This window comes from Nerophis lumbriciformis, linkage group LG18 (assembly GCF_033978685.3).
Source record: "Nerophis lumbriciformis linkage group LG18, RoL_Nlum_v2.1, whole genome shotgun sequence".
NCBI classification, from domain to species: domain Eukaryota; kingdom Metazoa; phylum Chordata; class Actinopteri; order Syngnathiformes; family Syngnathidae; genus Nerophis; species Nerophis lumbriciformis.
Window position 1 is genome coordinate 18,537,657 of NC_084565.2, and position 16,137 is coordinate 18,553,793.

The 16,137-nt window shown below is 41.1% G+C and overlaps 1 protein-coding gene across 3 annotated transcripts in view; it reads right to left on the reverse strand.

Moving 5' to 3' along the window:
* Window positions 1-295: 295 nt before the first annotated feature.
* The window catches only part of abl2 (c-abl oncogene 2, non-receptor tyrosine kinase), a 95,617-nt gene continuing 79,775 nt past the window's right edge, over window positions 296-16,137 (reverse strand). For all 3 annotated transcript variants that reach the window (XM_061977783.2, XM_061977784.2, XM_061977785.2), the window contains exons 10-11: window positions 10,588-10,770; window positions 296-5,281 (exon numbers count right to left, since the gene is read on the reverse strand). In XM_061977783.2, coding sequence (XP_061833767.1) covers window positions 3,561-5,281; window positions 10,588-10,770 — 1,904 coding nt within the window. In that variant the 3' untranslated portion in view covers window positions 296-3,560. The remainder of the gene's footprint in view (window positions 5,282-10,587; window positions 10,771-16,137) is intronic.

The following is a 16,137-nucleotide window of genomic DNA, read 5'->3' on the forward strand; positions in this document are numbered from 1 at the left end:
GAGCATAATATTGTTTTTAATATTGTTTTTAACATGGCTGTGTAGCACTTTGGAAACATTCTTGTTGTTTAAATGTGCTATATAAATAAAAAAAAAAATGGGTTGTACTTGTATAGCGCTTTTCTACCTTCAAGGTACTCAAAGCGCTTTGACACTACTTCCACATTTACCCATTCACACACACATTCACACACTGATGGAGGGAGCTGCCATGCAAGGCGCTAACCAGCACCCATCAGGAGCAAGGGTGAAGTGTCTTGCTCAGGACACAACGGACATGACGAGGTTGGTACTAGGTGGGGATTGAACCAGAGACCCTCGGGTCGCGCACGGCCATTCTCCCACTGCGCCACGCCGTGGGAGAATGGATTGGATTGGATTGGATTATTTGCAAAAAAAATAAGTTTCTCAATTCAAACATTAAATGTCTTGTCTTTGCAGTCTATTTAATTGAATATAAGTTGAAAAGGATTTGCAAATCATTGTATTCAGTTTTTATTTACGAATTAGACAACGTGCCAACTTCACTGGTTTTGGGTTTTGTAAAATAGGTTTCTGTTCTTCTGTTTATGATTAAGTGACCTGTGTTGTGTGTCATGCTTCATTTGGATTTTCCTACGATACAAAAAACCCCAAAAATTATGCAATATTGCCCATTGCACATTTATTTTAAGCTAATGATGGGCATAATAATCGATTCATATGTTGGTGGGCTTCATTGTCGATTAATGATTAGATTATAGTCAGATTATACCTACTCAGTGGCCTAGTGGTTAGGGTGTCTGCCCTGAGATCGGTAGGTCGTGAGTTCAAACCCCGGCCGAGTCATACCAAAGACTATAAAAATGGGACCCATTACCTCCCTGCTTGGCACTCAGCATCAAGGGTTGGAATTGGGGGTTAAATCACCAAAATGACTCCCGGGCGCGGCCACCGCTGCTGCCCACTGCTCCCCTCACCTCCCAGGGGGGTGGAACAAGGGGATGGGTCAAATGCAGAGGACAAATTTCATCACACCTAGTGTGTGTGTGACTATCATTGGTACTTTAACTTGAATAAGAGTGGGTCTGGTGTAGTCAGTAGGGCTGCTCACAACTAACAGACACACATACACAAGCAGAGTGAGCGTTCACTTTCGTAACAATCTGTGCTGGTGACCCACACTTGACATTCATTTCACCACATTAAGTTTGTAATTATGTTTGTAAACAACACAAATTTCTCTGAGGTACTTAACACATTGTTCTAATTTCATCACCGCATCCTCCCAAAGGTACCGCATTGACCCGAATATGAGTATTTTCACCATAAAAAAACAACAATCTTGGGATTTATAAATGCAAACCAATAGAATACTGCAGGACAACTTGGTTTCTCTGAAATCTTTGTCACCCTTTAATATTGGTTGTGTTGACACTTGTGGTTCGGTACGCAGGTCCTGATAAAAAATTTAAAAAAAGGGATAGTTGGTGCAGTTTGCGTGGCTTCATGGGACCAAAGTCCGCACAGTAAAGATTGTATGCATATTATGCGACAAACCTCAACATTTCCAAAGCAGAGTGCTCTCTATTGTGTTGAGAACATAGGATATTTCTATATTGGGTTAAATTTCACAAAGCTTCTAAGAAATGCAAAACCCAAAACCAGTGAAGTTGGCATGTTGTGTAAATAGTAAATAAAAACAGAATACAATGATTTGCAAATACATTTTAACCTATATTCAATTGAACAGACTGCAAAGACAATATATTTAACGTTCGAACTGGTAAACTTTATTGTTTGCAAATATTAGCTCTTTTGGAATTTGATGCCTGCAACATGTTTCAAAAAAGCTGGCACAAGTGGCAAAAAAGACTGAGAAAGTTGAGGAATGCTCATCAAACACTTATTTGGAACATCCCACAGGTGAACAGGCTAATTGGGAACAGGTGGGTGCCATGATTGGGTATAAAAGCAGCTTCCATGAAATGCTCAGTCATTCACAAACAAGGATGGGGCGAGGATCACCACTCTGTGAACAAATGCGTGAGCAAATTGTCCAACAGTTTAAGAACAACATTTCTCAACCAGCTATTGCAAGGAATTTAGGGATTTCACTATCTACGGTCCGTAATATCATCACAAGGTTCAGAGAATCTGGAGAAATCACTGCACGTAAGCGGCAATGCCTGTGACCTTGGATCCCTGAGGCTGTACTGCATCAAAAAGTGACATCAGTGTGTAAAGGATATCACCACACAGGCTCAGGAACACTTGAGAAAACCACTGTCAGTAACTACAGTTTGTCGCTACATCTGTAAGTGCAAGTTAAAACTCGACTATGCAAAGCGAAAGCCATTTATCAACAACACCCAGAAACGCCACCGGCTATGCTGGGCCCGAGCTGATCTAAGATGGACTGATGCAAAGTGGAAAAGTGTTCTGTAGTCTGACGAGTCCACATTTCAAATTGTTTTTGGAAACTGTGGACGTCGTGTCCTCCGGACCATAGAGGAAAAGAACCATCCGGATTGTTATAGAGGCAAAGTTGAAAAGCCAGCATCTGTGATGGTATGGGGGTGTATTAGTGCCCAAGGCATGGGCAACTTACACATCTGTGAAGGCGCCATTAATGCTGAAAGGTACATACAGGTTTTGGAGCAACATATGTTGCCATCCAAACAACGTTATCATGGACACCCCTGCTTATTTCAGCAAGACAATGGCAAGCCACATTCTGCATGTGTTACAACAGCGTCGCTTCATAGTAAAAGAGTGCGGGTACTAGACTGGCCTGACTGTAGTCCAGACCTGTCTCCCATTGAAAATGTGTAGCGCATTATGAAGCCTAAAATACCACAACGGAGAGTCCGGACTGCTGAACAACATCAAGCAAGAATGGGAAAGAATTCCACCTGAAAAGCTTCAAAAATTGATCTCAGTTCTTAAACGTTTACTGAGTGTTGTTAAAAGGAAAGGCCATGTAACATAGTGGTAAAAATGCCCCTGTGCCAACTTTTTTGCAATGTGTTGCTGCCATTAAATTCTAAGTTAATGATTATTTGCAACAAAAAAATTAAGTTCGAACATTAAATATCTTGTCTTTGCAGTCTATTCAATTGAATATAAGTTGAAAAAGATTTGCAAATCATTATATTCTGTTTTTATTTACGAATTACACAACGTGCCAACTTCACTGGTTTTGTGTTTTTGAAAAGTCCCCTTACAAGCAGACAGAAACCTCTCTCAAAAGAAAGTATCTGGCAGCTTGCTTGTTGCATTCACACTCGACCAAAATAAACCGCCTTAGTGGAGCAAACACGCCAGAGTTTATTTTAGCGAACGCACCTGTAGCAAACAACAGAAAAAGATGCTGATTGGAAGATTACAACAACTGTCATATGAATTTGATCAATCATTCTTAGACCAACGGATGGATGAAATGAATAAAAAATCAATTTGTCACAACACCCTCTTCTTCCACAAACTTGTAAAAGAGGATGTGTGATATTCAGGGTCATCTTATATTCTGGTCAATACGATATTAAAGGAATAAAATAATCTTGCGGCGTTAGTGTCAGCTACCTCTGGACTACATCACTAATCTCTTTAATACAGCTGTGCAGGTTATCTAGTTGGACGTTGGGCCCCACGCAGCTCGGCCCCCCACCACCTCCCGAGGACGAGGCCCTCAGCTCCTGCAGGCTGAGCTCCAGCTTCCCCACCACCTCCCGGAAGGCAAACTTGTTCCTCATCTGGGGAATGCAGTCCACGTAACCGGAGCAGTAGTCCAGCAGCTGGTGGCCGGCGTCCAGTACTTGGCTGCTGGAGGGGCTTTCGGGGCTGCTGTGGAGGATGTTGCTCAGGCACTCAGCACACTCCAGCAGGGCCTCGCGGCTCACGCGCTCCGGCTGCGATTTTTCCGACTGCTGCCTGGTTCGCCTCAGCCCCGCTTTGGAGTGCGTGGAGGATGTGGCACTGGGTGCTCCGTTGGACATTTTGGTGGGAGTTGTGTTGGCAGGGAAGGAAGTAGGAGGCACCTGCGGAGGAGGCACTGTCGGTCTACACGTGGTCACTCCTCCTGGCAGTCGCCCTGACTTATGACCTTTTAACGAGTCCCCGTTGACTTGGACTGGTGTGGCTCCGACCTGCTCATCCCCCTCGCTGCTGTAAGAGGGATGCATGCCGCGGAGGGTCGGCGGAGGTGGCGGGGCGCATTTGGGCTTGACAAGCCGCGGCCTGTCCCGGTCCGCCTGGTGCTCGGACAGAAGCTTGAAACGGTTCCCCTGAGAGTCCAATCCGACGAGGTGCACGTCTCCTAGGCTGTTCTTTAACGTGGGGGATATAAGAACCGGAACTTTGTGGTTGTGAGTTTGTGCACCTGCAGCAACTGAACTAGAAGTCTTAGAGGGGGACGCCCAGCTTTGCTGCCCGCCCCCGTCGGATTCCCCCACTTCCCCTCCAACCCCTGGGGCCCTACCCCCTGCAGCGGTTGTCCGGGGTAGCAGCTTGGCTTTGGGCCTTTCCCTGATCTGTGCGGTCCCCTCATCCATCCTCCTGAGCGGAGTGTCTGTGGGCCGTGCGGTCCCGTTCTCTGGCTGGGAGGTTGTGGAGGCAGTCCTCTCCAGAGGAGCTTTAGCACTGCGGTTCCTGGGCAAAGTCAGAGCAATACGCTCCAGGTCTGGCAACCCGGAGGACATAGAGGAGGTAGAATTGGACCTCGGTAACGGTTTCGGCCCCCCCACTATGGTTCCACCATCCCCTGAGCAGACCGCCTTTCCTGTCCGTAGCCCGAGGGTCTTTTTGATAAGCCTGGGGGTAAAAAAGCCGGCAAGTCCCCCCCAGCTGCTACCACTTGTTACCTGTGAAACAAACCCTCCGCCAGAAGGCTTCTGTCCAAATGCGGCTCCACAGCAGCGTGACTGAGCCTGGGCAGGCTCACCTTGGGAATGAGAGGGAGAGGCGGAGAAGCCCCCTAAACTGTCAGAGGGAGGCGGGGCGCTAAAATCAGCAGTAGGCTCATATTTCTTGTGGGGTTGCGTCTCCATCTCTCGAAAGGAACTGCTCCTTTTGGGAGGCGTCGGAAGGTTCTGTTGGTGCTGGGAGGACGGCGAGGAGGACGAGGATGACGACTTCTTCTTAATGAAGGAGCTGAAGAAGCTAGTCTTGCGGTCTCGTGTGAAAGTCCCCGTATCCAGTGTGTCCTCTAAAAAGCTGCTCGGAGATTTATCACGTGGCTGCTGTTTTCTGGGCAGTGCTGGGGAGCTGCCCGAGCGTCCATTGCCTCCTAACAGAGGCCAGCCTGAAAGGAAGAGAGAGGGATTAATTAATTGTGCCTTGGTGAGCTCACCAGGAAAGTAGCAGTGTTGATCACATTCTCTTGCAAAAAAAAAAAAGTTGATTTTTTCATTGTAGACCAGGGGTTCGAAAGTGTAGCACAAAGAGCCAGAGTGGAATGCACAGGAAGTCTCACTGCCTGTTCACTTTGTTCTGTTCAAGGACATAACACAATGAATACACACACATAGTATCTTCTTGGGTTTGGATGTTGAGAAGAGGTGCCAGAAACGAGACAAAACGAGAACGGACGAATGAAACACGTTTCATTAAGCGGTGGCAGCAAGGTGGACAAACGCGTGTGTGTAAAGGGACCATCGAGAAAGAGCACCAGACTTTGTAGGGCATGGTCTTCTCTCCGGCGGTGGTATTGCTACCGTTTGTCCATTTGTGGAATAATTTATTAATCTTCATTTGGAGTCTCCTCACACAAGCGATTAGAACAAAATAACCTGGGGGGAGTTTGCCCTTTAAAAAGAAGATCCAAACAATATTGTATTTCTAAACCGTTTTGATGATTTTAATTTACAGCTAATAAAAAAACCAAAAACATTTTTTATTCAAATTCAGTATAACATTCATTTTTGTTTGACTACTTTTGGATTGTTTTGTTTGTCCTCAATTGCTCTGTTGATTGCTATTCTGAATGTTGCTAGGCCGGGTTTGGTTTTGGAATTAGGATTGTATTATTGGGTATTATTTTGTTGGACTTTTAAATAGAGATGTTTAAATGCGTTAAAATATAATATCGGAATTTATCGGTATCAGTATTTTTTATTATCGGTATCGTTTTTTTGTGTGTTTTTTTTATTAAATCAACATAAAAAACACAAGGTACACTTACAATTAGTGCACCAACCCAAAAAACCTCCTTCCCCCATTTACACTCATTCACACAAAAGGGTTGTTTCTTTCGGTTATTAATATTCTGGTTCCTACATTATATATCAATATAGATCAATACAGTCTGCAAGGGATACAGTCCGTAAGCACACATGATTGTGCGTGCTGCTGGTCCACTAATAGTACTAACCTTCAACAGTTAATTTTACTCATTTTCATTAATTACTAGTTTCTATGTAACTGTTTTTATATTGTTTTACTTTCTTTTTTATTCAAGAAAATGTTTTTATATAAATTTTTATTTTATATCATACCTGGTTGTCCAAATTAGGCAAACTGTATATATCAGTTGATATCGGTATTGGTAATTAAAGAGTTGGACAATATCGGAATATTGGATATGGGCAAAAAGCCATTATCGGACATCCCTATTTTTTAAATAATCCATCCATCCATTTTCTACCGCTTGTCCTGTTCGGGAATAAAAAACATATTTATAATTTTTTTTAAATTCTGTATAAAATTAGAAAAATTGTCAAAAAGGTAAGTATTGTAAACTACTGGTTGACGCTTTAATCAAATAATGAACTGCCAAAAAACATCCACATCCTCCATTTAGTATCTTTGTATTAACTGAACTCCGGAATTCAATTCTGCACAATTTTCTAATTTATTGAGATGTGACTGTATAATACTGTCCCCTTCTTTTCGAGGACTATTATGGAGCATATCTTGTGGCGTTCTCACCTCAGACAGTTTACTCTCTCACCATATAAAGTCAAACTGAAATGAATAATGCATAATAGTCATAGCTGAAGTTGGCTAAGTGTGTTTGATTCTCACCCCGACCCCAAAGCTTCTGCAGCTCCCTTGAAATCTTCTGCCTGTCTCACATTTTGAAAACCCCTGCTATACACTCTCTTTTTTTTTAATACCGGTTGTGCCTAGTAGCCGCATGGGCAAATAATATTGTTGATTTAGATGTCTGTAATTGCTGTACAGATTTACCTGACAAATGAGAAGTGCAGAATACTTCTTGTTGCATTATTTGTATTTAACTTTATTGAATGTTTGGCTATATTTACTGTTTGGCGCAATCTGACCTGAGTAAGAGGGGATAGAAAGAAAAAGAAAAAATGTGGGAATTGTGGGGACAAAACAGAGAGGGACAATAACAACAACAAAAAACTGCATCCACAGACACAATATACTGTATATACAAACATGATACCAGTATTAATAAAAAAAAAAAAAAGATGGGATAAGTAGAAACTAATAACACATTGTTAACAATGAACATTAATACGGACACTTGCAGCATCTTAAAAAGCTGTTTTTCCATCATGAGCCTGACAGGGTGACAGTACAGGATGAAAAGATACAACCATGCGAGTCATGCACACTTAATTTGGACTTCAGTTGCACTTTTGCAACAATTTGTGAATTTAAACATTCAGTGAACACATGCAAAATTGCCACGCATACAATTATGTATGATGCATTTTGTGGCTGCTCTGATCAAATGCATTCATTTTTAACCAGCATCTTCTTCTTTTTTTATCACAGAAACAGTTTTATTAGAATCAAGAGGTTGTTCACGTGTATTGTAATAGTACAATGAATGCTCTATGTGTTAATAGACAAGGGAGGGAGAGTCAACAAAGTGGTTGGGGACTGACAGCACAGAGTGAGGACAAAGACAGGCATACAGGCAGACTTGTTGACATCACAAAGACACAAGATTAACACTTTATTACCAAAGAAAGAAATAAAGGGCTCAACTGAAATCACAAATATGACCTGTTCTGACTTTGGAATATTTTAGTAAAATGCAACAAAATACGATCTTTATTTTACTTTACATCACATTGGTCTTTTTAGTTTGCCATTATACCAGAAATGTATTTCTTATTTTCAGCATTGAGGTTATAGTTAGTAGTTACATTTATCTATCTATCTATTTACAGTAGCTAGCTATCTAAATATTAAGACAAAGGGATATTATTCTTGTATTGTATTGTTGTATTCTGGAAAAACTAAACTGGAGAATCTCCGTAGTTCTGTAACAGCTTCTTCCCTCAGGCCATAAGACTCTTGAACGCATCATAATAATCCCCTCAATTCACCCCAAAAGGAATTAACTCGCTGGACTATAAAGACAGTATAACATACGTCCATAAACATGGATGCATATGCAAAAGTGCAATATATTTATCTGTATAGTAATTTATTTATATCTGCAACTTCTTTTGTAAATGCAAACACAGCAAAATATTGCTCTTTTATCCTGCACTATAACGAGCTAATGCAACGAAATTTCGTTCTTATCTGTACTGTAAAGTTCAAATTTGAATGACAATAAAGGAAGTCTAAGTCCAAGTCTTACTTTCTGATCTACAAAAGGTTTGTGTGTAATTAAACACGCGCAGACCTGGCCTGTGCAAAGCTGATTTACTAGGCTTGTGCACCTCAAATTGTGCCATATATTCAGCCCTTTTGAATTCATGCATATGCACAACATATGGAGAATATCAGAATGTGCAAAATACTAGAGGATATGGAAATGTTTCCCTTTAGTGCCCGCAATGTGCTTTATCAAAGCTAAATGTGTTTGTTATTGTGTACACATTCATAATAGATCACCTGCAACATGCCCACTAATAGTAAGTGCACCTTTTTAGTTTTCACCCACCACATTTGAAGGTAGAAAAGCGCTATACAAGTATAACCCATTTATCATTTATTTATTTATTAAGAGCTTGTTATTTGGGATCTTAGTAGATCAGGCCCTAGGATTTTAAGGCACGCAGCATTCTCTGAATTTAGAATATATCGCATTTTTCGGACATCAAGGCGCACTTAAAATCCTTTCATTTTCTCAAAAATCGACAGTGCGCCTTATTACCCGATGCGCCTAATGTACGGAATAATTCTGGTTGTGCTTACCGACCTCGAAGCAATTTTATTTGCTACATTGTGTAATGATAAGTGTGACCAGTAGATGATAGTCACACATAAGAGATACGTGTACACTGCAATATGATGGCAGTAAACAACACCAAAACTTTAAATGTTCCATTGAAAATAAAGAACATTTCACACGGCACTCAAAAATCTGTCAAACTGTTTTAGTATGACTTTGAAGCCGCACCGCTTGATGGATTGTCGGCCCATTACGGCTACCGTGGTCAGAGATGCAAGTATTACTATGGTGTTTAAAATGGAACCCATTAGCAGACATATTATCTGGCGTTTTGTTTCACAATATTATGCAAAACCAATTTTTCTTACCTTCTGGTACCTGCTGATGTGTATTTGAGATCTGCATAAGTCCTGAAAATTTGCGCAAGTCCGCCACTGTAGTCCGTGACGAGGCTGTAGTCGATAAGATTCTTCTTTTTCACTATCTTCTTGTAACGGGGCATTCACCCTCTGCTGTTGCCATTTGTAATATAAAGTAGTCTTAAGTTCTAACTTATATCTCGCTATGGAAGCGCTAAAACTTCCAGTGTAGTGAGTTTACATACCGGTAATTCACCAACGGAACTTTAGTTATTAGAGTTCCGGTCGGACGGTTTTTCACAACACAAATTTTTCGGCGTTGTTGTTGCACAAGTGAGCCACGGATGAGGAGATGCTGCTCCGTTGTTGATTTAAGTAAAGTCTGAATGTCATTAAAACAGTTAGCTCCTTCTTTTGACACTTCTTCCACTACACCGCTACAACAAAGATGACGGGGAGAAGACACTGTTGAAGGTGAGCCACGTAAATAAGACGCATCCTGAAGCGACTGTTGGAAAGCGACTTGAAGATGGTCTGTAAAACATAATCTATGTGACATTTTGACCAAAGAACCACCATCACATGTTATGGAGACCACAAGGAAGTGTTTTACATTTAGAAAGAAATCATAATATGACCCCATTAATGCGCCTTTTGTATGAAAAAAGACCTGAATAGACCCGCTCATCGGCAGTGCGCCTTATAATCCGGTGCGCCCGATGGTCCAGAAAATACGGTAATTAACTTTCATGTCAGGCAGATGCACTTCCTTACATTTCTGTACGTTCATTAGACTATATTAGCACTTATAACATTGCATGTGTTTCTATTTTGTCAGTGTTGGGTTGTTTTGTTTGTTAGAAAGAGTTAGCAGAGCCATTTATTCTTTTCTCATGGAAGAAATATAAAGGATGGATGATTTTAATGATTTTACTGAACTGCCAAGAACAGACTGGTTGACTGGAAAAGGACAGACGACTATATAAGGTGGTCATTCGTGGAGAAAAATGACAGCCCTTCTCCTCAGACGACGGGCTTGACGACGCTGCAGTTGGCTCTTCGAATCAAGGCCGCCTTGGACACTTGTGAGGTTGTAATGCGGTACACGTGATGGCTTGGCGGCGAGGAAGGCATGTCTAGCTGTACCTGAGGGGCCATGAGTGCCGTGGTCTGGCCGCCCGTCTAGCCCACTCTCGATGTTCTCCTTGTTTTCCGTGTGCTTTAGGTGTGTGCGAGATTTGGAAGGCAACAGGGGCGTGTCATGGCTGAACGCGTGAAGGGCACCGCTTTGACCAGAGGAGGCCATCTTGCAGAGCTCCTCTGCAACCTCTGCAAAGAAAAAGAAAAATAAATCAAATTAAAAGGTAGTAGCCAAAAGGAAAACGGAACTTTTGAAGTCAAACAACCGTGAAGCTTAACAACATTGGCGGAAAATATACCTCTAAAGTCATACACAATCGGTTTCTGCTGTTGCCATTAATGCTATCACACAAGACCTCCACAAATCCTGTAAAACTTTATGTTCAGATTCAAAGGGTGGCCAACTCCAGCTCACAGAGGATATCAAACAGTCACACAAGTTAACATACATGTTTTATTTACTTTTTGAAATGCACAAAATATTGTGCATCAAAGATCATTAGTGTTGTTGCTGATGTTGTCAGATGCCACCTTGGGTTGCAAAACATTAGCTGTAATAATCTACCGTTTGTCAAATTAATCAACCATTAGAAGTTTCAATGAAAAATCCATTGAGATGTGTGGCATTGAACAATTTCAACAAGACTCCAGTGTTTGAGGTTTAGCTAAGTTAGATAATTATATTCCACATGACTAACTATTAAATAAGTTAACGTGAAGAGTCGGTCACATTTTGTGATGCCCATATGTTGCTCCAAAACCTGTATGTACCTTTCAGCATTAATGGCGCCTTCACAGATGTGTAAGTTACCCATGTCTTGGGCACAAATGCACCCCCATACCATCACAGATGCTGGCTTTTCAACTTTGCGCCTATAACAATCCGGATGGTTCTTTTCCTCTTTGGTCCGGAGGACACGACGTCCACAGTTTCCAAAAACAATTTGAAATGTGGACTTGTCAGACCACAGAACACTTTTCCACTTTGTATCAGTCCATCTTAGATGAGCTCAGGCCCAGCGAAGCCGACGGCGTTTCTGGGTGTTGTTGATAAACGGTTTTCGCCTTGCATAGGAGAGTTTTAACTTGCACTTACAGATGTAGCGACCAACTGTAGTTACTGACAGTGGGTTTCTGAAGTGTTCCTGAGCCCATGTGGTGATATCCTTTACACACTGATGTCGCTTGTTGATGCAGTACAGCCTGAGGGATCGAAGGTCACGGGCTTAGCTGCTTACGTGCAGTGATTTCTCCAGATTCTCTGAACCCTTTGATGATATTACGGATCATAGATGGTGAAATCCCTGAATTCCTTGCAATAGCTGGTTGAGAAAGGTTTTTATTAAACTGTTCAACAATTTGCTCACGCATTTGTTGACAAAGTGGTGACTCTCGCCCCATCCTTGTTTGTGAATGACTGAGCATTTCATTGAATCTACTTTTATACCCAATCATGGCACCCACCTGTTCCCAATTTGCCTGTTCAGCTGTGGGATGATCCAAATAAATGTTTGATGAGCATTCCTCAACTTTATCAGTATTTATTGCCACCTTTCCCAACTACTTTGGCACGTGTTGCTGGCATCAAATTCTAAAGTTAATGATTATTTGCATAAAAAAAAAAAGTTTATCAGTTTGAACATCAAATATGTTGTCTTTGTAGCATATTCAACTGAATATGGGTTGAAAATTATTTGCAAATCACTGTATTCCGTTTATATTTACATTTAACACAATTTCCCAACTCATATGGAAACGGGGTTTGTACATAAGGTTTGGATTTTTGGAAGAGATATCTTCTCTGTCATCTGCATGTGCATCCATCTCTCTTTATGCTGTTAATTTGATCGACTCACGTAACATGCGAATTCTCTGGCTGTCTGACATGAGCCCACCTTTGAATGTTGCCGAGGCTGAGTCGAGCGGACCCTATTGTTGTAGTAGCGGCAAAATTCTTTTTTTTCTTTTTTTAAACGAAAGGCAGAAAAACTGGAAAAATTTCAAAATGCTGGTAAAAAAAAGACAAAAAAACCAAAAAGGCTGACAGGTATGACCAAATGCTCGTCTTTTTGATCTGTTACTAGTAGGGTTGTCTCGATACCAATATTTTGGTACCGGTACCAAAATGTATTTCGATACTTTTTTTTAAATAAAAGGCACCACAAAAAATGGCATTATTGGCTTTATATTAACAAAAAATCTTAGGGTGCATTAAACATGTTTCTTATTGCAATCGAAGAACAATTTATTCCTTAAATAAAATAGTGAACATACTAGACAACTTGTCTTTTAGTAGTAAGCAAACAAACAAATTGACTGCAGACATATGCAGTAATATATTGTGTCATTCCCCATTCTATTATTTTGTCAAAATTATAAATTACAAGCTGTAAAAATTGATTATTCATCTACTTGTTCATTTACTGTTAATATCTGCTTATTTTCCGTTTCAACGTGTTCTATCTACACTTCTGTTAAAATGTAATAATCACTTATTCTTCTGTTGTAGAATTAGTTTTGGATGATACCAGAAATTTAGGTATTGATTCGATACCAAGTAGTTACAGCATCATACATTGGTCATATTTAACATCCTCATGTGTTCAGGGACATATTTCCTGACTTTATGAATATAATATGAATAAAAAGAAAAAAGATTTTCTGACGATAAAAAATATCGATGTAATTATAGTAGTATCGACTAGATACGCTCTTGTACTTGGTATCATTACAGTGGATGTCAGGTGTAGATCCACTCATGGCATTTGTTTACATTGTGACGCCGGTGAGCGATTGTATCCTACGGTGTGTAGTGAAGCATGTTTAGCTATTCCTCGTCCTGCAGGGATGATACTTGTAAGAAACCTCACTTTATTTGTCGCCATGGAGGCAAAGATTAGTGATTTGGAAGTAGCTAAAACACTGCCGACTGCGGATGGACGTTAGCCGCTAACTAGCTAGCCATGTTTTAAAGTACATCTTCCTGTGGGCGTTTCAGTGTTATAACTTCAACTTTATTGTTAGTTTTTAAGCCAAAATGCATCCGTTCTCTCTTTTCTGTCTACACACTGTGTCTACTTGTAAGCACTCCGTGATTGTGCGCTGCCGAACATGCTCCTCTGCTCGTAAAACCAGCAATGTCATGACGTGACATGACCTACTCAGTGGCCCTGAGATCGGTAGGTTGTGAGTTCAAACCCCGGCCGAGTCATACCAAAGACTATAAAAATGGGACCCATTACCTCCCTGCTTGGCACTCAGCAGCAATGGTTGGAATTGGGGGTTAAATCAACAAAAATTATTTCCCGGCGCGGCCACCGTTGCTGCCCACTGCTCCCCTCACCTCGCAGGGGGTGAACAAGGGGATGGGTCAAATGCAGACACATTTCACCACACCTAGTGTGTGTGTGACAATCATTGGTAATTTAACTTAACGTGACGACGACGCGCTATCATGTACGTCTAAAAAAATTTGACGAACCGGTACCTTACAGAGTATAGTACCGTTTTTGATTCATTGGTACCGCGATGCTATACTAGTACCGGTATACCTTACAACCCGAGTTATTAGCATGCCAAATCATGAATTTTACTACCATCAATCTTTTCTTGTTTCATTACCCCTAACTTTCGGCTTTTCAGTGAGTGATCTGCATAAATGGTTTTGGCTTCGTTTTACATTAGATGCCCCTTCTCACGCAACTTTGGCACGGAATCGGAACCATGATCCCATGCATTCTGTGAAAGGCATGTATCATTACTAGGGGTGTAACAGTACGTGTATTTGTATCGAACCGTTTCGGTACGGGGTTTCCCTTTCGGTTCGGTTCGAAGGTGTACCGAACGAGTTTCCACATGGACATATTAAGTAGCGTAGCGCTCTTTGTGTAAACAATGCACACTGAGGCACAAGTTACACACGGCATGTTAGCAACAACCGGGCTAGGACAACATGTAAAAGCCAGAGCTGGAAGACCCTCCTGCCTCGTTAAGATCTCCCGTTTGGGAACATTTCGGCTGCGCAGTGCGATACAACAATGGAGGACGGAGCTTTGCAGAGATTGTTCAGCAGCGGTAAAGCATGCTTCTGCCAACACGTCAAACATGCTAACCCATTTGAAGCGCCACCACCCCCAAGTGAACATCGCTTCAACAAAGATAAAAACGAGCAAACAGCTCCCACCTCTTACTGCCAAGTTAGCCAGGCTGGGGGGAAGAAAAGTTAATCTGAGGCTGAGTTGACTTGAAACTGTTTAATGTTGTACTTTTTATATGTAGAAGAAAAGTTTTGTCATTTTATTTAATCTGAGCAACAACTTGAAGCAGTTTAATGTTGATTAACGTGGACCCCGACTTAAACAAGTTGAAAAATCTATTGGGGTCTTACCATTTAGTGGTCAATTGTACGGAATATGAACTGTACTGTGCAATCTACTAATAAAAGTCTCAATCAATCAATCAAAAAAAGCACTTTATATGTAGAAAAGTTTTGTTAAGAAACCATTCTGAGCCTTATCTTATTTAGTTTTTATTTTATATACGTTGACCACATTATCCGCCATCAAATCCGTGCTGCAGTCGCTGCTGGGCCACAACATTAGGTATACCTGCAGACTGCAGAACGGATTTCATATTTAATTCATTCACAACTCCTCCAACACGAACATTATTGTTTTTGCACTTTTGGCTTCTTATTAAATACCTTTTTTAAATAGTTTCAATCTTGCACGTGGAAACTTTAAGTGTGGGCTTTAGTTGATATAACACTCCCGTCAGGGGGTGCATTCTACGCCGGGGGTGCATTATCCTGCACAACACCTGAAACTTGGAGCTTCAGCTGAAGAACAGAACGGCCGACTTTGACTGTTTTTCGCTGGCTTTGGATGAGAGCTGTGATGTACGTAACACCGCCCAGCTGCTCATCTTTTTACGTGGGATAACTGCTGACTTTCAAATCACGGAGGAGCTGGCAGCCATGCAGTCAATTAAAAGGGACAACCACAGGTGAATGCGTGTTTGGACATGTTAGGACTGAAATGGGACAAGCTGGCAGGTGTGACAACAGATGGTTGTCCAAATCTGACGGGGAAAAATGTTGGACTTTTAAAGAGGATGCAGGATAAACTTTAAATTAACCCTGCGCAGAAATTTACATTTTTGCATTGTATTGTACATCAGGAAGTGTAGTGTAAGACAGTGTTAAAAATAAAACCATCAAAAGCAATCTGATTTTGTATAAAGTTAAGTTAGGTTAAATGAAAGTACAAACCCCGTTTCCATATGAGTTGGGAAATTGTGTTAGATGTAAATATAAATGGAATACAATGATTTGCAAATCATTTTCAACCCATATTCAGTTGAATGTGCTACAAAGACAACATATTTGACGTTCAAACTGATAAACATTTTTTTTTTTTGCAAATAATCATTAACTTTAGAATTTGATGCCAGCAACACGTGACAAAGAAGTTGGGAAAGGTGGCAATAAATACTGATAAAGTTGAGGAATGCTCATCAAACACTTATTTGGAACATCCCACAGGTGAACAGGCAAAT